At 34.3% G+C, this 24,750-nt stretch overlaps 1 protein-coding gene across 1 annotated transcript in view; it reads left to right on the top strand.

The window, feature by feature from the left end:
• Window positions 1-24,750, top strand: part of CSMD1 (CUB and Sushi multiple domains 1) — a 3,127,153-nt gene that overhangs the window by 1,013,726 nt on the left and 2,088,677 nt on the right. Inside the window, 1 exon segment of the mRNA XM_053711946.1 lies at window positions 15,277-15,471. Within this exon segment, the coding sequence (XP_053567921.1) occupies window positions 15,277-15,471 (195 nt within the window).

The following is a 24,750-nucleotide window of genomic DNA, read 5'->3' as shown; positions in this document are numbered from 1 at the left end:
GGTAAATAAAGTGAGAGGGAAAATATTGCAATGTTTTAAAACGTGATTAATACTAATATGATCAAATGTGAATCATTGGAAATTTGTATGTACTAGGAAGTATGCAAAATTACTGTTGGAGTTGTGTAGTGAGTGAGAAATAAAAGATATGTAGTGAAATTGTATGAAACCACATGAAATTATGTGTTGGTGTCAGTGATGTGTTTTGTGTGTGTACTGTAAGAAATACTGTAAAAAACAGCTTGTGCTGAGTAGTAGTGGGACCTGCTATTAATTCAAAAGATGATTCAAGAGAGATGTTCTAGACTACATCAATTTCCTACAAAATATTTTAAATCTGATATTTCATTTTTACCTTTTGGGCTGCCTGTTAATAAAGAAAAAATCCAAAAGGTGTCCTTTTTGTTAACCTTGTTCCCCCTTTGGAGCTATTGGGGATAATATCTATAGCTTGAAAGCTAAATAGACTCTTTAATGTATTGTCATTTAATGCAAGGTTATGTGAGAAAAATCGACGTGCTTCTAGAGGTTTTTTGGGGCAATCTGATGTTAAACTTAACAGATGCTCTCTTATCCTATCCTTAAGACTTCTAGTGGTACGTCCTACATATTGTTTTTGCATATGTCACATATAATAAGATAAACAACAAACTTGAAATTGCATGTCAGATGAAACCTGATTTCATATACTTTATCATTAGTAGAAAATCTAAATGAATTACATTGATTGGCATAGTCCCAACTCTTCCAAGGCTTACCATTACATTTGAATAAACCATTTGGTGATTTTAACCATATATCATTGCTGGGAGTGGATAAATCCCTAGTGAGATAATTGCCTATGTAACATTACATAGTCTAAGACCTAATGAAAAAGTTATTCTGGATTATTATCAAGGCTAGTGAAATAGCCACGTACTAAACATTATGCAATGCTATGAAACTGCAGTCACATTTGTACAATTTACCTTCTACCGAGTCTGCAAACTTGCAGTAATTATATCGCTTTCAAATTGCAGAAAATTAGTAGCATATATTTATCATTATTGCTTTAGAAATGGCTTGTGCACTCCTGACCCTGCTCTTACAAAACCAATTGCCATTCATCCCACAGCTTCTTAAAGGGACAGTAAAGTCAAAATTAAACTTTCGTTATTCAGATAGAGCATGCCATTTTAAGCAACTTTCTAATTTACTTCAGTTATGAAATTTGCTTTGCTTTTATTGAAGAATAAAACTAGGTAGGCTCATACGATCTTAGGAGTGTGCATGTGTCTTTAGTACTCTAAACATTATTTGTACCTTAGTTATATGAGCCTACCTAGTTGTACTCTCCAATAAAAGATACCAAGAGAACAAAGAAAATTTGATAACAGAAGTAAATTGGAAATAAAATGAAATCATGAAAGTTTAATTTTGACTTTACTGTCCCTTTAACTCCCAACTGCAGGCACACGTGTAAATATGCACTACAAAGACTCCAAAGCTGTATCTGCAGCATTAAACAGAAGCCCTTGATCTTTACTTCTAGATTGTTGATAAATGTTTTTAAAACAACATGAACTAAAACTGTGATCTAACTTAATCAACTTGTTAATTGAGTACTTGAGTAGAATATGTTGATTTATTTTGCTACATTAATTTACTTATGCATGTTCTACCATTCTTTCTTTACTACTGTTCCAAATGTTTATATAATTTAATTTTCATGCAGTACTGAATCAAACACTTTCTGCAAAATGTATAGACAAGAAAGCTGTCATTTGGATTTGCATTTCTTAAAGGGACACTGAACTCAAATTTTTTCTTTCGTGATTCAGATAGAGCATGATATTTTAAGCAACTTTCTAATTTACTCCTATTATCAGATTGTATTCATTCTCTTGGTATCTTTATTTGAAATGAAAGAATGTAAGTTTAGATGCCGGCCCATTTTTGGTCAAAAACCTGGGTTGTTCTTGCTGATTGGTGTATAAATTCATCCACCAATAAAAATGTGCTGTCCATAGTCTGAACCAAAAAAAGCTTAGATGCATTCTTTTTCAAATAAAGATAGCAAGCGAATGAAGAAAATTTGATAATAAGAGTAAATTAGAAGTTGCTTAAAATTTTATGCTCTATCTGAATCACGAAATACATTTTTTGTTCAGTGTCCTTTTAATGTATATCTCTACAGTGTCAGAAAATCATAAGGCACACATTACATCATTTTGGGGGTTTACTTCACAACATGTGTTGTATTTTATAACCAGATTGACTATTGATATCTAATGTCCCACCGAAATATAGTTGATGGATCAGCGTAAACTGAGAGCTCAATATCAAGCATTTCAGTAAATGTAAATCTATATATTTTGGGGGGAAAAGTTTTGAAAAAGTAAAATAATTGCAAACAGATATAGTATATAGTTTTAAAATACCAAACAATAAAAACAAAAAATATTTTCAACCAATAGCAAGGTTATGTTTTCATAGATTAATATTCTACAGAAGACTAATATCTGTGAACTGAGTTTTAAAAACAAGAAGTGAAATATACATAATCAATTCTAAATCACTCAAATGATACAATGCAAGTTACTACACTTTACTGTATAATTACTGGATAACATTATTGATATATTAGGATCCTCTAGGATATATAAATATTAACTAGCTTTAACTTAAAGAGGCACAAAATTAAAAATTTAACTTTGACAATTCAGATACAGATGGCCCTCGTTTTACAACGGTTCAATTTACACCGTTTCAGAATAACAACCTTTTTTTCCAGTCATGTGACTGCTATTGAAAAGCATTGAGAAGCAGTGCATTTATTAAAATAGCGAGTAGGTGGAGCTGTCTGCTTGTGTTGCAGCAAAGCCAAGCAAGCTGAAATTATTCAGTTTTACCAGACCTGAGCTATCGAGCAGATTTCAAAGGAACAAGATCTTCCTGTCTATAAATCAGTTCAGATTGGAATGCATAGAAAGAACTGTTTGCAGAAAAATGCAAGTGAAGTCTGTGTTGTGTGATTATTTTATTAGGTTTATAATGTTGTTTAGCAAATGTTTTTGTTCATTTAACTTAGTTTAATTATATATTCTGTGTTGTGTGATTATTTTATTAGGTTTATAATGCTGTTTAGCATTTAAAGTCTTCATTTCAAAGCTTTAAAAATAATGTATTAGGTGTTACTTGTGAAAGTTTTGAGAGGGGCCTGGAACCTATCTCCCTCACTTCCCACTGACTTACATTATAAACTGGGTTTCAATTTACAACGGTTTCGATTTACAACCATTCCTTCTGGAACCTAACCCCGGCGTAAACTGAGGGCTACCTGTACTGCATGCAATTAAAAAAAAAAAAACTTTCCAATTTCTACCTATTACCAAATTAAGCACCTAATGAACTTGTGTAAGAGTTCACAGTGGTTTGCTGATAGCTTTCACATGATACAGGGGGTAGGGAAAAGGTATGACAATTTAAGATTAAAGGGACATTGAACCCAAATTTTTTCTTTCGGGATTCAGATAGAGCATGCAATTTTAAACAACTTTCTAATTTACGCCTATTATCAATTTTTATTCGTTCTCTTGCTTTCTTTATTTGAAAAAGAAGGCATATAAGCAATTTTTTTGGTTCAGGACCATGGAAAGCACTTGTTTATTTGTAGGTTAATGTATCCACCAATCAGCAAGAACAACACAGTGTGTTCACCAAAAATGGGCCTGTATCTAAACTTACTTTCTTGCATTTCAAATAAAGATACCAAGAGCATGAAAAGAATTTGATAATAGGAGTAAATTAGAAAGTTGCTTAAAATTGCATGCTCTATCGGAATCACAATAGAAAAAATGTGGGTTCAGTGTCCCTTTAATCAGGAAAAAAAGATCTTGATTTGATCTTGATTTGAAAATTCAGGGTAAGTGATATTGAATTGTATTTTTATTAAGCATGTGTTAATTAAGCAGTTATATATTTTAATAGACTGTAAGGTCAAAAAGGTTCACATATTAAATGTGTCAAAACATGCACATGCAATCAATTCTGTAAATAAGTTGCTAGGACTATATTTAGACTTATTGATGCTATAATTCTTGCTGTTTTTTCTAGCTTTATTAAGTAAATTGTATGCTCTGTTTGCTGCAGTTTTAAAATAATTACACTCATGTCATGGGTCAAATTTATTGGAGATAAATAAATAATTACCCTTTTATTATTGGTATATGTAAAAAAATAGTACATTTGAAAGAAATTATTCTTATTAAGTATAATTACAATTGTGTGCATGAAAATTTCCACTGTGCAATTGTTGTTCTCATCATATACAATCTTCTTCAAAATCACAATTTACTAAATTATTTCAACTTCAAGTACAATGTCAATAGATATTACTGTTCCTTGTATTACTGTTTGAAATGTCAATTATTTTGTGTACTCTAGGTCATTCTAGATTCAAATTACTGTGTATATCATATTTATGCTATGACAAAAATTATAACTCTAATTTGTTTATAATCAGATTGCACTTTTTTGCTTTTTTACTTTTGTATATTAGTTTAAAATGTTCTGTAAATGTTGGCTTTTGATTTGATTTCAATGTGTTTGTTCAACTTTTGTTTCTATTAATTGTTCAAAAAATGTTGTTCAATAAATTAGTAGATTAATAATGGCTAACTTGTAAAACCGTTGAGAAGAGGTACTAGACACACAGTGTTCAATAAACAATTTTAATATAGTAGGTTGAATTGAAGGGACAGTCTAGTCCAAAATAAACTTTCATGATTCAGATAGAGCATGTAATTTTAAACATATTTCTAATTTACTTGTATCACCAATTTTGCTTTGTTCTCTTGGTATTCTTAGTTGAAAGCTATACCTAGGAGGTTCATATGCAAATTGCTAAGCCCTTGAAGGCCGCCTCTTCTCTCAGAGAATTTTAACAGTTTTTCACCACTAGAGGGTGTTAGTTCACGTTTGTCATATAGATTACACTGTGCTCACGCACGTGGAGATCCAGTGAGCCGATCTGATTGGCTAAAATGGATGTCTGTCAAAAGAACTGAAATAAGGGGGCAATTTGCAGAAGCTTAGATACAATATAATCACAGAGGTAAAAAGTATATTTATATAACTTTGTTGGTTATGCAAAACTAGGGAATGGGTAATAAAGGGATTATCTATCTTTTTAAACAATAACAATTCTGGTGTAGACTGTCCCTTTAACTTAACTTTTTTAATGAAAAAAAATATACAAAAGTTTTTGGTGCTGCAATATTTAGCAATCACTACTGATGTACATGATCATAATTTTCAATCAACTCTTGATTTTGCAAATTCATGCAGAGCTATTTATTCATGGCTGGGGCTTCCAAATTATGTTGCAAGATAGAAAAATAATCCTCACTTTATATCTTATTGTGACAGTTATCTACTACATTAGATGATGCTTATTTCTGTAAATTGTATTCACCATTGATTTACATTGTTAAACTAATGAATATTTACTTTTTGTGCTTGTTTTGCAGTCCCAAATACAGTTAAAAAAAATCATCATACACAGTTATAAGTGACATGGAAGTGTAAAAGAAAAAGCTCTAATGTGTTTTATTATTGCACTTTTGTTTGCATGTAACTGCATTGGTCAGCAATTTTCTACTGAGAGCTAGCTCAACACTAGGCCTGTGCATTTGGCAGCTTTATTAGCTACTAAATGTGGAAGAAGGAAGCCACTCGCAGCCTTTGACTCTTTTCAGAGTCAGATTTATTATTGTCAAAGTGCTACACAATAATATCTGGATTTGCACAGAAGAAATCTAGCTACGAAAAGTGCTGAAGGCCAAGAGCGGCTACCTTCTTCCACATTCAACAACTAATAAAGCTCCTGAATACACAGGCATACTCAAAACATCTGACAAGCCAATGACACAAGGCATACGTGTATAACCACAAATCATCAACTAGCTCCCAGAAGTGCATGCTGTGGCTGAACCTACCTAGATATGCCTTTTTAACAAAGTATACCCTGTGAATAAAGTAAATTTGATAATAGAAACAAGCTGAAAAATCTCTTAAAATTGCACAAGCTGTCTGAGTAATAAAAGTTTAATTTGGACCTTCATGTCTCTTTATCAGTACTGTAATACAGACAAAGACATATCTCTGTTATATTAGGATTTAAAGTGATGGTAAACATTACGGCCTAGATTTAGAGTTTGGCGGTAGCCGTCAAAACCAGCGTTAGAGGCTCCTAACGCTGGTTTTTACCGCCCGCTGGTATTTGCAGTCAGTCAGGAAAGCCTCGACTTTTCCATACCGCAGATCCCCCTACGCCATTTGCTTATCCTATCTTTTCAATGGGATCTTTCTAACGCCGGTATTTAGAGTCGTGGCTGAAGTGAGCGTTAGAAATCTAACGACAAAACTCCAGCCGCAGAAAAAAGTCAGTAGTTAAAAGCTTTCTGGGCTAACGCCGGTTTATAAAGCTCTTAACCACTGTGCTCTAAAGTACACTAACACCCATAAACTACCTATGTACCCCTAAAACGAGGCCCCCCCACATCACCGCCACTCTATTAAAAATTTTTAACCCCTAATCTGCCGCTCCATACACTGCCGCCACCTACGTTATCCCTATGTACCCCTAATCTGCTGCCCCTAATACCGCCGACACCTACATAATATTTATTAACCCCTAATCTGCCGCCCCCAATGTCGCCGCCACCTACCTACACTTATTAACCCCTAATCTGCCGACCGGACCGCATCACTACTATAATAAATGTATTAACCCCTAATCCGCCTCACTCCCGCCTCAATAACCCTATAATAAATAGTATTAACCCCTAATCTGCCCTCCCTAACATCGCCGACACCTAACTTCAAGCATTAACCCTAATCTGCCGACCGGAGCTCACCGCTACTCTAATACATTTTTTAACCCCTAAAGCTAATTCTAACCCTAACCCTAACACCCCCTAAGTTAAATATAATTTAAATCTAACAAAATAAATTAACTCTTATTAAATAGATTATTCCTATTTAAAGCTAAATACTTACCTGTAAAATAAACCCTAATATAGCTACAATATAAATAATAATTATATTGTAGCTATTTTAGGATTAATATTTATTTTACAGGCAACTTTGTATTTATTTTAACCAGGTACAATAGCTATTAAATAGTTCATAACTATTTAATAGTTACCTAGTTAAAATAATTACAAAATTACCTGTAAAATAAATCCTAACCTAAGTTACAATTAAACCTAACACTACACTATCAATAAATTAATTAAATAAAATACCTACAATTATCTACAATTAAACCTAACACTACACTATCAATAAATGAATTAAATACAATACCTACAAATAAATACAATTAAATAAACTAACTAAAGTACAAAAATAAAAAAGAACTAAGTTACAAAAAATAAAAAAATATTTACAAACATTAGAAAAATATTACAACAATTTTAAACTAATTACACCTACTCTAAGCCCCCTAATAAAATAACAAAGACCCCCAAAATAAAAAAAAGGCAAAAGAGCTGAATTCTTTGGGGCATGCACCGCAAAGGGCCCTTTTCAGGGCTGGTAAGGTAAAAGAGCTTTTCTATTTTAATTTTAGAATAGGGTAGGGCATTTCTTTAGTTTGGGGGTCTTTCTTATTTTATTAGGGGGCTTAGAGTAGGTGTAATTAGTTTAACATTGTTGTAATATTTTTCTAATGTTTGTAAATATTTTTTTTATTTTTTGTAACTTAGTTCTTTTTTATTTTTTGTACTTTAGTTGGTTTATTTAATTGTATTTATTTGTAGGTATTGTATTTAATTAATTTATTGATAGTGTAGTGTTAGGTTTAATTGTAACTTAGGTTAGGATTTATTTTACAGGTAATTTTGTAATTATTTTAACTAGGTAACTATTAAATAGTTATTAACTATTTAATAGCTATTGCACCTGGTTAAAATAAATACAAAGTTGCCTGTAAAATAAATATTAATCCTAAAATAGCTACAATATAATTATAATTTATATTGTAGCTATATTAGGGTTTATTTTACAGGTAAGTATTTAGCTTTAAATAGGAATAATTTATTTAATAAGACTTAATTTATTTTGTTAGATTTAAATTATATTTAACTTAGGGGGGTGTTAGTGTTAGGGTTAGACTTAGCTTTAGGGGTTAATACATTTATTAGAGTAGCGGTGAGATCCGGTCGGCAGATTAGGGGTTAATTATTGTAGGTAGGTGGAGGCGACGTTGGGGGTGGCAGATTAGGGGTTAATAAATATAATATAGGGGTCGGTGGTGTTAGGGGCAGCAGATTAGGGGTACATAGGGATAACGTAGGTTGCGGCGGTGTACGGAGCGGCAGATTAGGGGTTAATAATAATATGCAGGGGTCAGCGATAGCGGGGGCGGCAGATTAGGGGTTATTAAATATAACATAGGGGTCGGCGGTGTTAGAGGCAGCAGATTAGGGGTACATAGGGATAACGTAGGTTGCGGCGGTGTACGGAGCGGCAGATTAGGGGTTAATAATAATATGCAGGGGTCAGCGATAGCGGGGGTGGCAGATTAGGGGTTAATAAATATAATATAGGGGTCGGCGGTGTTAGGGGCAGCAGATTAGGTGTACATAGGGATAACATAGGTTGCGGCGGTGTACGGAGCGGCAGATTAGGGGTTAATAATAATATGCAGGGGTCAGCGATAGCGGGGGCGGCAGATTAGGGGTTAATAAGTGTAAGATTATGGGTGTTTAGACTCGGGTTACATGTTAGGGTGTTAGGTGCAGACTTATTAAGTTTTTCCCCATAGGAAACAATGGGGCTGCGTTAGGAGCTTAACGCTGCTTTTTTGCAGGTGTTCGGTTTTTTTTCAGCTCAAACAGCCCCATTGTTTTCTATGGGGGAATCGTGCACGAACACGTTTTTGAAGCTGGCCACGTCCGTAAGCAACTCTGGTATTTAGAGTTGCAGTGGCGGTAAATATGCTCTACGCTCCCTTTTTTGGAGCCTAACGCAGCCCTTCTGAGAACTCTAAATACCAGCGGTATTTAAAAGGTGCGGGGGAAAAAAAGCCAGCGTAGCTAACGCACCCCTTTGGCCGCAGAACTCTAAATCTAGCCGTTAATGTTTTAAAATCAGGTCCGGAATCAAAGCCATATTTTATAGGGACTTTAACTGATCACTTCTAATGAAGATGCACTGTAACTTTTTTTTGCCATGCCATTCTAATACCCTGTGCACTCGCCGCCAACTTCAAAACTCTTTTTTTTTAGGGGCGGGGGAGATAGCGGTTTAAACTGTTCTCCAATCTGCATTTTAGCTATACAGCACTTTTTTTGTAGCTAGAGTGCCGATTGGAGAACAATTCATACCGTTAACTCACAAAATATGACTTGTGAATGGGAGTGCAGAGTATTAGAATGGCACGGCTAGATTAAAATGTAAGTTACAGAGTCCTTGTAAAATATCACTTAAATTCCGGACCTGGTTTTTTAAAATGTAATGTTTACCATAACTTAAAATAAAATAAAAAAACAATTACAAAATAAATAAATAAATAAAAACATGAAGAATTGTCACTCATTTGTTTTTTTGAAAATAAGGGCTAGAAATTGTAAGGCTATATGGTTTGCACATTAATTGCAAATCAAATCATTATAAAATCTTCAAATAAACAATGGACTTTCTTTACAAAAACTCTCATAAAAACCATTGTTAAGTTCTGGTTTATATGCTGACAATATTGTTCACACATCAAAAATGTACTGATGACATATTGAGGCATATTTATCAAGCTCCGTGTGTCTGGCGAGCCTTCTGGCTCACCAGAAACACAAGTTATGAAGCAGCGGTCTAAAGACCACTGCTCCATAACCTGTCCGCCTGCTCTGAGGAAGCGGACAGAACTCGCAAGAAATCAACCCGATCCAATACAATTGAGTTGATTGAAACCCCCTACTAACGGCTGATCACAAGAACTGCTGGTGCAATGATAAGTGCCGACAGTATACGCTGTCAGCATTTATCGATGTGTGCAGGACATGATCTGCAATATCGGATCATTCCGTCCGCACCTTGTTAAATAGGCCCCATTATTATATCAAATCCTGATCACAACATGAACACGTCACTATTCCTTTTTAATAAACTATAATATATAATAGCATATTGATAACATTTGTAATTGGTTGTTGATAGATCAAGTGGAAAGCATGTGTAGTAGTAATATATTAGAGTTTTTATGCAGCATCTCTTGGACCTAATGTATGACACCAACTATATCAATTGGCAAAGGTGGCATTTTCCTTAATACAGCAGCACCGAGATTTTGGAATATTAGTGCAGTAGTTATTGCTTTATTTTAAATTGCATAGAATGGTTAAGCTTATGTTATAGATCAAAGTTAATATTAGGTATTGAGATGCAACTTTTGAAAAGAATATTGCGGATTTTTAATCAGTAGTACAGCGTTGTGTGTCATCTTTGTTCTGAAAAACAATATGCTCAGACATTATGTAATGCAATGTTTTACTGCAGTCTTGATGCATGACGAGAAAGAACAAAGATTTAAGTGCTATATCATATCTTAGATGTTATTATGTAGAGACTATGGGACCTATTTATCAAAGCGTCAACTATGTTGCATTCACCGGCGAACAATCCGCTCGCTAAACATTGCTGCCGCGGATCTGAATATGATCTCCTTATTTATCAAAAAAGCTGTCAAAAACACGCGCGTCAAGTACGATGCGAAGAGCATCGGACTGGTGTTAACTAACAGTCATCAATATTGCGGCTATTTGGGTTTTTTCCAAATTTATTTATACCATTTAATTACTGTCCATGAACAAGCACATTTCTCTAAAGCTAATCTTTTATTTTTCAACTGTTAATGTCCAAGAAATAGATTGATTTATACCTCAACAAACAATATCTCATAGAAAGTTATTTTTATATTGGTTTGTTATATGACACTTTCACATAAATTAATGTGTATTTGTATTTGTAGGAGTCATATATTTTTATTTATTTTTAAATTATTATTAATGCTAGAATTTGTACATATTCTTGCACATACTTGTGTATATATATATATATATATATATATATATATATATATATATATATGTGTGTGTGTGTGTGTTATGTCAGAAATCTTTTGCAAACATATTTACATGTCCCTAAGTTCCTTTTTTTGTTCTAAACAATGTTGTCTGTCATATCTCTGTGTTTATTTATACCACTATATGTATATATTGTAAATGTATTATTATTCTAAGCAGGAATAATTGAGAATAGAACATGTAATCAGAGTATCATATGTATTTATTGCATGATTCAGATAGAGCATGCAATTTTAAAGCACACTTCTATTTTCAAATGTGCTTTGTTCTCTTGGTATCCCTTGTTGTAAAAGAATATGCACATATCCTACACTAGTGGGAGCTAGCTGCTAATTGGTGCCATGCACACATTTGTCTCTTGTGATTGACTAAATAGATGTGTTCAGCTAGCTGTCAGTAGTGCAATGCTGTATCTTCAGCAAATGATAACAAGAGATTAAAGCAAATTTGAGAATAGAAGTAAATTGGAAAGTTATTTAAAATTGTATGTTCTATCCAAATCATGAAAGACTATTTTGGGGGTTCCTGCCCCTTTAAAAGCTGGTCCAGTTTTCTCTCTGTACCTTCATAACCCCTCCTGATTGCAATCTATTTTTAAAAACACCCCTTCACATGTATTATAATATGTGCTAGCATATAACAATGACATTTCTTACTGAAAAATAAGCGTAAATGTAGAATTTTTGATAACTTCTTAAGAGCTTCAAATAGTGTCGAAACGGAGGGCGAATGAACACGATTCTGCTCGAATACCACTGTTTGCAGCTTGCATCAATCTGCGTCGGATTGAGATCACAGAATCATATTTTACGTCACAAATTTCAACTTTTGGCGATCTTGGCGTTTTGATAACTACGGCGGATCAATCTCGCAACAATTACAACGTGGAATTCAAGCGTATTTTCAGTTGATGCTTTGATAAATAGGCCCCTTAGTAAAAAACTAATTGACATAACATTTTTCATATCTGCATGGTTATATTGAATGAATCATACTTATTTAGCCCAAGTATTCCATATGATTATCTTTAAATATTAATAGCTCCTTCAGGATGGTTACTATGACCAATCATCTCTGAGGTTCTGACCTTATTTGCTATAAAATTGGTACCTGTACTATATAGATATCAGGGTCACTGCCCGGTTTCAATAGCTAAGACTTTCCCCTTCATAGTAAAGCTCCTAGACCTGGGCCTACCACTAATATCCCTAACTGGGATCTTGCCCAATCTCAATTAACTAGTTCTCACTGATAAACCCTAATAACTGACACAATTCAAATGCAATAAGCTCTAATGGCTGACCCATCTACCCTACTGGACCTCCACATTACAGTAACTTTTAAATTAAAGTTCTTCACCCTACAAAGATTCATCACCATAATCCCAAATTATCAAAAGTGTCCCATGTACCCCCAGTGCCCCCAGTGCCCCCATGACAAAATTACCTTAACATCTAAGTAATGCACAAAATAACCAAAATGCAAAGTTAGTCTGGGCCTAGTCTGGGATTCTGTTCTATTTATCTATTTTTAAAGGATTCTGATTGTTTATTGGATTTGTTTTTGAGTAAGAGGGATATGTGTAAGGTTATTGCAATTGGGCTAGGTCAGCTATTTGGGTTTATTATGCTAGACAACTATTAGGAATAGTAGTTCTTGGGCCATGTCACAGTTATTGTTTGTAATGGTGTATCCAGTTAGCAGTTAATGACCGTAGAAATAGAAACAGTGTTAGTTAGGGTTAGTTATATAGGTGCAAGTTGTTATTAGGTTTGTTGTGGAGGGCAAGGTATGAAAGTGCAGAGAATAATTCATTTTTTATTATCCACTTTGAGCTTTAAGCTGATTTAAGGTTGGTGTGAGTGCTTTACACCAAGTAAAAGCAGCTGATAAGTAAAAGGTGTTACCCAATGCATTATGACTAGCTGTCCAAAATGATTTCAGGCATAGAATATTGTCTTTCTTATAGGAATAGCAGCTGCGTTTGAGAGTAAGTACTTGTTATTATATGTGATCTATTACAAAGTTTCAAAAAGAAAGAGAATAGTACCACACTCCATAAAAATATATATTTATTGAAAAATCCTTAAAATTCAAATGATGAAAATATGTGACAGCCTTGCCACTTGGTTGGAGAGAGAGCGCAGCACACGGGCTTACGCGTTTCGGCTGGTTGCCGTAATCATAGCCTGTTGTGTGTCTGTGCTCCTTGCCATTAAGAACACTTTAATCTAGTCTAATTGGTTAAAACATATGCACTGTACCTCCTTCTAATGCTCAGTGAGTGCTGGACATCTGCAGCTAGATATTTAACCCTATCACTCCTTTGCCTCTTTTTATATATATTTAAATATTTATAAAATGTCTCGCTTAAAGCATTTTAATTTTAAACGGTGAGTGAATTGGGCTTATGCCAAATGAAACGTAATTGTTTGTGTATATCTTGAATTTTAGATTTACTTGTCATGAGAACAAACATATCAATCTCAAAAGAGTGAGGGGATTGTCCTAAAGGCTTATTATGTACACTAGAACTCATAGTGTCCATCATAAAGTAGTAATATAATGCCCTTCTGTCATGATATTAAATGTCAGCTTATAGGAGTTGTAATAGTTAACCCTTTAGCGTACGGGTATCTATTTCTAATAATAAGTGAGAATCTATTACAAAGTGTCTTTTACTGCAGTTTTCTGTGGTTCAAGTTTATCAGTATCAACAAACATAAACTATTATTGTAACCAATACATTTAAAATATTTTGGAATTAAATTCCAGTCATAGGTTTAAATTCAAAGATGGTTGTAAGGTTTCTGAAGGACATTATTGTGAAGGTGAATTGGTGTTCAAAATTAATTGAGCATCAACTACCTCTATTTTTTACAGACTCCTGCCATTAAAATCTATAGTTGCATTAAATGTCTAATACATGAAAGCAAAGACATGAAATGAAAACCTAATGCTAAGTGGTTAAAGCAGTTACAACTGCAACACCTTCAGTACCATACTTGAAACACAATTAATGTAAATGTTTGTGTAAAAATATTCACATTTCTTTTTTTTTTATTCTTGCTAGACAGAACAAACAGTGTTTATGAGGTCTCTCTGACATGAATTATAGGCTTATCCCCAGGGTTATGGCGTGTTCTGGGCCTGTGGAAGGCATCTTGTACCTACACTATCACCAAGCATGTGTAATTCAGAAAGACTCTAATTGCCCTTGTTAAGTGTCTTGTCGTTGTGTCTTGCTATTTCAAATCTCTCTTTTTTTAAACTTATTTCAAGTTTTCTCTTCTGCATAAGTTAGAGTGAACGGTTTTATCAAGGGTGTTGTTTTCAAGTTTTCATTTGCTTGTTTTGTGAGGTTTTGAAGGCATTTTCAGAATGCAGGTCCTTCACACTGAAACATTGTGGCAAGTTTTTTGAGTTTCACAAATGGGTTTTATTGATACTATTTAATTGACTAAATAATTAATATTTTAGCTACAGTAGTATGTCATCAGTTATGTAATTGATGAGGTCAAGTGTATTCTAATTATTAATGCCATTAATGAAATTATATGTTGTATCCTGAGCAAATACCAAGAAGTGTGGTGAGAGTAAATTTAGTTTATTTATATATTTATTTTACAAATGTGTGTGCATAAACCAAGTACATACACATATATATATATATATCATTTTAGGTGACTTTTGTATTTTAAAATGCTTGAACTTCAATTCCAGCAAAAAAAAAAGTGATATCATTAGATCACAATATAAACAAATTGTTTAATAAAAGTGAATAGTTGTGAGAGGTCTATATTATTATAGTCATACAATTAACAACTATTAAAAAAAAATACCTGTGTCTGATTTATTGGTGAGACTGTAACATTTTGATATCTGTGTATTTTCAGTGAAATTCTTGTGCTTTTTTTTATCTCAATGATTGCATAATTAATGAACTACAATTGTTTTAATACATAGAAAACCAAAGCCATTCTGTATCTCTTTCATAAGCACATCAAAACAATGATGATTAGATTTTTAGAGTAGGAAAATGAAAATGTAAAGGAATTTCTAAAATTCTTTGTTATGGTATGAATGATTTATAAATATTTTTAAAATGTTTTAAATGAACTTTTTTATTATTATTATGTTTAACTTACAGTGCTTCCTAGTCACACATGTGGAAATCCTGGAGAAATACCAAAGGGTGTACTACATGGATCAAGGTTCAACATCGGTGACAAAATTCGATACAACTGTGTTTTGGGATATATTCTCGAAGGACACTCAACATTGACATGTATTGTAAGTCCAGGAAATGGTGCTTCATGGGATTTTCCATCTCCATTTTGTAGAGGTAAGATAGCTCAAGTTGGATGTTGAAACAATAATCTAATTGTCTAACATCCACATCTAAACTGTTAATAGACAGTTACATTAAAGGAACATTAAACACTAATTAAATGCTAGATAGAATGATGTATTTTAAGAAAAGATTAGCCTGACAATAACATGTACAAAATACAAAAGATAGAATATAGTATACAGTACAAAGTGAAAAAATAACACTTAAAACTAAAACCAAGAACTGATACTCTCCTTTTAGATAAGACCGCAGCCTTCTTACAGTCTCTCCTCTGTGACTGTCTTGATCAAATGGCAATAGAAAAATAGATGGCGCTGGTCTGTGGAGTAATATTTCTCTAAATGATGAAGAGAAAAAAGGGCTTGAGGTGTATGTAAATACCAAGGAATATAAGTGCAGTATACTCACTCCATATATTGTAGGAGTTCAGCTGCGATGTGATGTATTTCTAGGCAATAGAAGTCCCCAGAGCAAGTATTCACGATATATCCTGCGTTGGTGAGTAGGTCTGTAACTGAATAGAAACTCAAATTGACCAACGTTTGTCCAATATGTAAAGAAAAACAAAGTAGTAACTTACTCCATATAAAGGAGAATCCGGCTTGTCACAGAAGAGAAGAATACCAAACGTCTTCCAACTATGTTAAAAAGATATATTTATTGGCTCAACGCGTTTCAACTTGCAACAAGTCTTTCTCAAGAGCAGAATAAAATTTGATAAAAGCAGATAATGGTGTATGGTTGTTGTGTTCACAAGCCGGTTTATATACAGAGGTGATGCTATCCAATTTCCTGTGTGAAACAGGAAGTTGGATTTACAATATATTGTGTTAGAAAAGAAATAAAAAAAATAATAGAAATTGGTGGCAGACTATTTACTTTATGTAATCAATATAGAATCTCAAATGTCGCATATTTCTAAAATATCCGTAAATTTACAATTGAAAAAAAAATAGTCTGGCATCAATTCCGTGTTTCAGCCAATCAGAAAAGGTATTCACTAAATTGTCCAATCCAGGAAGATCTGTAAAAGCAGTCTTCAAACGAGTAGTTTGTTGTATGTGAGTTCCGTTTCAGGTCCAGAATTAGGTCACGTGCGTGAAATAGCCAATCCGGGTGAAGCTGTATAGTGAGCGGAGTGGCCTTTTCATACAGAGTTCACAGTTTATGAAAATGTTCGTGATAGGTCCATGCTGATGAGGGGAGGGTTTTATGACGTGGGTGTACTCTATTTGTTATCGGATGGTAATACAATTGCTAGAAAAAAGTGAAAAAAAGAGAAAGAAGAAGTGAACAGTATTTGTTCTCACTCGTATTTTTATTGTGCCTTTTACAATTGTAGTATGTTTACAGTTTTGTGATACATGTTATAGAAAATAAAAATGAAAATGAACATAGCAATGTCACAAACATTAATATAGTTCAAATTGTTTAAGTAACCATTGCAAATCAATTGCACAAATCGAACAAAAATATAGTTAGAATTCCTTGAAAAACATTAATTATGCAAATCAAGATAGAAATGCCCATGAAAAATATCGTTCTATAATAAAAACGTGCACACTAGTAAGCACATATAAAAACTTTTTTCCTATACAAATTTCAATATTTATTTATGTGATTGGGGATCATTTTTTAGTAAGATAAATCATATAATCTTGTTTCCACCTATAGAGGAACCGTGTTGAGCATATTCAGAGGCTTATCTCTAAATGGTAACAGACTATATTCTTATTTAGTCAAAAATTTTAACCCATGTTTAAATGATAATAAATAATAATCTTTATTATAAAATATACATGATGCGGATAACTCATAAGAAATGATAAATATTGTATTTTGAAATTCCTAATATTTAAATGCACAATATTCAGTTACAGACCTACTCACCAGCTCAGGATATATCCTGAATACTTGCTCTGGGGACTTCTATTGCCTAGAAATACATCACACCGCAGCTGAACTCCTACAATATATGGAGTGAGTATACTGCACTTATATTCCTCGGTATTTACATACACCTCAAGCCCTTTTTTCTCTACATCATTTAGAGAAATATTACTCCACACAGACCAGAGCCATCTATTTTTCTATTGCCATGACAATAACATGTAGATGTATTTTTTAAAGTTCCATTAGCTGTTTAAATATATACAAAATAAGTGTAAAGCTTTAGTGTCTATAAAACAATGGGAGCTGCCATGTTGTAACTTAGGTTACCTTCTCTGCTGTGGCCAATTAGGGACAGTTTTAAATAGGTCACTAGAGTGTGCAGCCAATGGCTGTGTGGAATATAAGAGTGTTCTGGACTTCTATTTCCAATAGGAACTGAAAAGCTCACAATTTCAGAATGGTATTACAGAAAAAGGGGACAATATAAATAATGAAACTATATAGCAGAGTTTTTTTATATATACAATTTATTATTTTATATTACTATCTCAAAGTGTTTAATGTGCCTTTAAGTGTTAAATATATAGTCCTTTATATAGGCCTAGATTACAAGTGGAGTGCAAAAATATTAGCGCTAATATGTATATTTGAGTGTAATACTTAATTTTAATATATTTTACATGTATTGTATTATACTATCATTATAGCCCTGGTACTTTAGTGCTGTTATGCGTTGAGCTCAATATTTAATGTGGCAGTGCTATTCATTGAAGTTGTATGGTGTGCTAAAGATATTTTGTCTATGTTAAAAATTCTGTTTTATCATGGACTCGTAATACCAAAATGGGAGCTGTTCCAAGCACAGGCCTGCAATATTGGTGGTGCACCTGGTAACTAATATGTGTGTTAACTCGCGTGTGCAAAAAGCTTACTTCTAGTTGTGTTTACACTTGAGCAGGAACAGTTAACACTGCTCCACTTGTAATATAGCCCGCATACTCATGTGGCACAAGTTTCTCTTTCAAGACTAGTGTGAATACACTATCAAAATAAAGTATACTCACTTCAATCTTTGAAGAATTATTCTTCTTTTTCGGGAACATTTTGAAATTCAAAATAAATCAACCATAACAAGTTTAATTATGTGTAGTAAAGATACATTAATTTCTTATTTAGCATAATGCTTCCATAATTTAACTCTGAAACTTATAGTTCTTCCACTACTTACAGAGAAGATGGAATACACATTTTTGGCAAATTTACGGCTAGATTTAGAGTTCTGCGGCCAAAGGGGGTGCGTTAGCTACGCATGCTTTTTTCCCCCGCACCTTTTAAATACCGCTGGTATTTAGAGTTCACAGAATGGCTGCGTTAGGCTCCAAAAAAGGGAGCGTAGAGCATATTTAACGCCACTGCAACTCTCGATACCAGCGGTGCATACGGACGTGGCCAGCTTCAAAAACGTGCTCGTGCATGATTCCCCCATAGAAAACAATGGGGCTGTTTGAGCTGAAAAAAAACCTAACACCTGCAAAAAATCAGCGTTTAGCTCCTAACGCAGCTACATTGTTTTCTATGGGTAAACACTTCCTAAGTCTGCACCTAACACTCTAACATGTACCCCGAGTCTAAACACCCCTAACCTTACACTTATTAACCCCTAATCTGCCAACCCCGCTATCGCTGACACCTGCATATTTATTTTAACCCCTAATCTGCCACTCCGTACACCGCCGCAACCTACATTATACCTATGTACCCCTAATCTGCTGCCCCTAACACCGCCGACCCCTATATTATATTTATTAACCCCTAATCTGCCCCCCACAACGTCGCCTCCACCTACCTACAATAATTAACCCCTAATCTGCCGACCGAACCGCACCGCTACTATAATAAATGTATTAACCCCTAATCCGCCTCACTCCCGCCTCAATAACACTATAATAAATAGTATTAACCCCTAATCTTCCCTCCCTAACATCACCGACACCTAACTTCAAACATTAACCCCTAATCTGCCGACCGGATCGCACCGCTACTATAATAAATGTATTAACCCCTAAAGCTAATTCTAACCCTAACACTAACAACCCCCTAAGTTAAATATCATTTACATCTAACAAAATAAATTAACTCTTATTAAATAAATTAATCCTATTTAAAGCTAAATACTTACCTGTAAAATAAACCCTAATATAGCTACAATATAAATTATAATTATATTGTAGCTATTTTAGGATTTATATTTATTTTACAGGTAATTTTGTAATTATTTTAACCAGCTACAATAGCTATTAAATAGTTAATAACTATTTAATAGTTACCTAGTTAAAATAATTACAAAATTACCTGTAAAATAAATCCTAACCTAAGTTACAATTAAACCTAACACTACACTATCAATAAATAAATTAAATAAAATACCTACAATTATCTACAATTAAACCTAACACTACACTATCAATAAATTAATTAAATACAATACCTACAAATAAATGCATTTAAATAAACTAGCTAAAGTACAAAAAATAAAAAAGAACTAAATTACAAAATATAATTTTTTTTTACAAACATTAGAAAAATATTACAACAATTTTAAACTAATTACACCTACTCTAAGCCCCCTAATAAGATAACAAAGACCCCCAAAATAAAAAAATGCCCTACCCTATTCTAAATTAAAAAAGTTCAAAGCTCTTTTACCTTACCAGCCCTGAACAGGGCCCTTTGCGGGGCATGCCCAAAAGAATTCAGCTCTTTTGCCTGTAAAAAAAAAACATACAATACCCCCCCCCAACATTACAACCCACCACCCACATACCCCTAATCTAACCCAAACCCCCCTTAAATAAACCTAACACTAAGCCCATGAAGATCTTCCTACCTTATCTTCACCATGCCAGGTTCACCGATCGCTCCAGGCTCCGAAATCTTCATCCAAGCCCAAGCGGGGGCTGGCCATCCATAATCCGGCTGAAATCTTCTATCTTATATTAAAATAGCGGTGAGCTCCGGTCGGCTGATTAGGGGTTAATGTTTGAAGTTAGGTGTCGGCGATGTTAGGGAGGGCAGATTAGGGGTTAATACTATTTATTATAGGGTTATTGAGGCGGGATCGAGGCGGATTAGGGGTTAATACATTTATTATAGTAGCGGTGTGGTTCGGTAAGCAGATTAGGGGTTAATAAGTGTAGGTAGGTGGAGGAGACGTTGTGGGGGGCAGATTAGGAGTTAATAAATATAATATAGGGGTCGGCGGTGTTAGGGGCAGCAGATTAGGGGTACATAGGTATAATGTAGGTAGCGGCGGTGTACGGAGCGGCAGATTAGGGGTTAAAAAAAATATGCAGGTGTCAGCGATAGCGGGGGCGGCAGAATAGGGGTTAATAAGTGTAAGGTTAGGGGTGTTTAGACTCGGGGTACATGTTAGAGTGTTAGGTGCAGACGTAGGAAGTGTTTCCCCATAGAAAACAATGGGGCTGCGTTAGGAGCTGAACGCTGCTTTTTTGCAGGTGTTTTTTTTCAGCTCAAATGGCCCCATTGTTTTCTATGGGGGAATCGTGCACAAGCACGTTTTTTAAGCTGGCCGCGTCCGTAAGCAACGCTGGTATTTAGAGTTGCAGTGGCAGTAAATATGCTCTACGCTACCTTTTTTGGAGCCTAACGCAGCCATTCTGTGAACTCTAAATACCAGCGGGGGAAAAAAAGTATGCGTAGCTAACGCACCCCTTTAGCCGCAGAACTCTAAATCTAGCCGTTTGAGATTGTAATATAAAATGCATGTAAAACAATTTTGCTATATTTTAAATGGTGAAACTGAGAGATATGAAATGTGAAGTACCATGTGTTTCAACATAGACTGGAATGGAATGTGATTATTTATTTTAACTTACAATTGAATAATACACAAGTTTGGAAGGATGCAGATAACATATTTTTTATTAAAGGGATAGTCTAGTCCAGTGTTTTTCAACCAGTGTGCCGTGGCACACTAGTGTGCCGTGAGAGATCCTCAGGTGTGCCACGGCAGACTGACAACAGTGTGACATATTTTTTAAACTTTGCTTGTTTTTTACTCCCAGTGCAGGGGTAGTTTGTAGGAGGCATGGCATAACAGCACAATACATACAGTATGTGTGTGTTTGTGTGTATGTGTATATATATATGCTGTATTAGGCTACAATGTGTGATTTTTTTTAAATTTTGGGATGGTGGTGTGCCACAGGATTTTTTAATGTAAAAAAGTGTGCCACGGCAAAAAAAAGGTTAAAAATCACTGGTCTAGTCAACATTAAACTTTCATGATTCAGATAGAGCACGCAATTTTAAGCAGCTTTCTTGTGGCTCCTAAGCTTACAATCCTGCTTTTTCAAATAATGATACCAAGAGAAGAAAGAAAAATTGATAATTGGAGTAAATTAGAAATTGCTTAACATTGCGTGCTCTATCTGAATCATGAAAAAGTTTAATTTTGACTAGACTTACCCTTTAAGCTAAATGGTCAGAAATATGCAGGTTGGTGACATGAAGTCAGGACTTTAACTTGTTCATGATGTGATGAATTTGCTTTCATGAGTAGTGATGTTAATGAAAAGACATGTTGATGAAATATCTAGTTGCCCTAGTATTTAAGATGGTAGAATATCGGAATTTGATTTTGCAAAGAGACATGTAGACTATTGCATTCACCAGACCTTTTTTGTAGCCTTGTAAAAATTTGATTGTGAAAACTTAAAAGCTTGTATAAAAATATAGGCCTAGGGGACGATTTATTAAGCTCTGTATCGAATATGATCGGATTGATTGACACCCCCTGCTAGCTATTGCACAAGCAGTTCACAAGAACTGCTGGTGCAATGATAAATGCCAACAGCGTATGCTGTCAGCATTTATCACCCCCTTCTAGCTATTGCACAAGTAATTCACAAGAACTGCTGGTGCAATGATAAATGCTGACAGCGTATGCTTTTGACATTTATCGATGTGCAGCGGACATGATACACCACATCGTATCATGTCCGCTCATACTATGATAAATCTACCCCCTAGTTTTAACTGAGGTGGTAAAGTTTGATGATGGTAACATAAAAATTCTCCATAAAGTTTAATGTAGATAAATGTTTTTAAACTAGGTCATATTTTGGTAGAAATTAAAGGGACACAAAACCGAAAATATTTTCTTTTTTGATTCAGATAGATCATTTTAAACAAGTTTCCTATACACTTCTATTATCTAATTTGCTTAACTCGCTTGGTATCCTATGTTGAAGTAACCACAATGCACATAGGTGAACCAATAACATGAGGCATATATGTGGAGTGTGCAGCCACCAATCAGCAGCTCTTGAGCCTACCTAGGTATGCTTTCCAACTAAGCATACCAAGAGAACGAAACAAGTTAGATAAAAAAAAATTGGAAAGTTGTTTAAAATTGTATGCTCTTTTAAAATCAGGAAAGAAAGATATTGGGTTCTATATCCCTTTAAAATGTACAAAAAAAGTTCAACAGCTATGTAAATTCAGTAATAAACAATATTTTTATGAATAACTTGCTAGGTCTTGCTTTAAAATATATATATATATATATTTAAAACAGAAATAGATTCCATTGTATCTCTTGTTGCCAAATTCTTGACATGTCATAATTATTATATGTGGATTTCTCTGAACGCTACATCATTTAATAAGAAATTGTTACCCAAGTTTATTTAGACTTACAAATAAATTGGTTTCCCATATATCTGCCAAATTTAGTTTTTGAGGGAGCATTTTCCACTTTGAATTGCATATCATTTTTATATCCATGGTGGCAGTTGGTGCAATTTGCCTGTTATTTGCATGTATGCAAAATTAAAGAAACAGTAAATAAAAAAAATGTGTTCTTTTTTTTTTTTTTTTTTGAGTACACATCCTGCGGGATTGTCAAGGATTTCGTAGATCTGGCCTAATTTCTCACCCACAGCCTTTCATACAGGGCAAATTCAGGGGCTGCCTCAGCTCTGTCCAAGATACACCATGTCCCATCCAGAACATGCCACAGCCCCTCCCCCTAAATGCATCATTCCCATTCATGACCTGAATGTGACCCCGGGAATCCTGCTACAGCCCCAGTCACAGAACTCCCTTACATCCCCATTCTGAAATGCCTCTGAGAAATGTTATGGGGAATATAATACTAGATCATCTATTTCACTAGCAGCAAAAAACTCTAATACATTTAAAATTTCCCTCTTTAAAATTCAACAATGACAACAAATAGTTTTGACCTGTTATAGCACTCAATTTAACAGCCTCATAAGAGGTCAAAATAGCTTCAATACAAGCTTTTTAATCCTCATATATATGTGCTATTTTATGAACCCATAAAATATAAATATCTGAATGAAGTTGGTAAATTGTTTCTCTCTTATATTTTATAAGCAAAGTTTCTACCCATTAAAGGGACATTAAATACTTGGATATCTAATACAATATGTTTAATAATGTGTGGTAGATAATATGCTTTATTATTTTTGTCCCCTTTACATGTAATCATTGGTTAGGTTCAGCCACTCAGTACTGTTTCCTAAAAGTTCCTAAATTTGTACAGAGCTGTGCTTTGGGTACCTGGCTCAACATTCCCCATGCTGTAGAGGGAGCAGAGCAAACAAATACTTAAAAGACCATTAAATACAGTACAAACTAATCATCAAAAAAGTGTTTAACAAAAAGACAAAAAGTCAATGTGATAATCCTTTTTTAAACAAATTTTAAAATAACCTTAATTTAATAAATTCAAAAATAAGGGAGACTAAGGAGCCAAAAAAATTTCACATAAAAAAATACTTTATACATTTTTCTGCACGTGCACTTGAAGCATAGCTAGATATTTCAGTGCACCAGCATTTTAAATACTGCAGCTGCTCAGAGCATCAGTGGGGCTTGTATCTTGTCAGGGATTAACAAATTACCAGATAGTACAAGAACCTTAGGTTTTAAGAGCAAGTACTGTGTTTAAAATGCTGGTGCACAGTGCATACTTAAGTCAGCGGTGAGATGGTTGTACGTGCTAGTGCAGAATTTCCCCATAGACATCAACGGGGAGAGCCGGCTGAGAAAAAGTCTAACATCTGCAATAAAGCAGCATAAAGCTCAGTAACGCAGCCCCATTGATTCCTATGGGGAAACACATTTTATGTTTATACCTAACACCCTAACATGAACCCTGAGTCTAACCCCCCCTAATCTTACACTTATTAACTCCTAATCTGCCATCCCGACATCGCCGACACCTGCATTATATTTATTAACCCCTAATCTGCCGCTCCAAACATCGCCGCCACCTACATTATACTTATGAACACCTAATCTGCTGCCCCCAACATCACCGACACC

The sequence above is a fragment of the Bombina bombina genome, chromosome 4 (genome assembly GCF_027579735.1).
Source record: "Bombina bombina isolate aBomBom1 chromosome 4, aBomBom1.pri, whole genome shotgun sequence".
In the NCBI taxonomy this organism is placed as follows: Eukaryota; Metazoa; Chordata; class Amphibia; order Anura; family Bombinatoridae; genus Bombina; species Bombina bombina.
The sequence above is the reverse complement of the archived record's forward strand: the minus strand, read 5'-3'. Positions and strand labels throughout refer to the sequence as shown.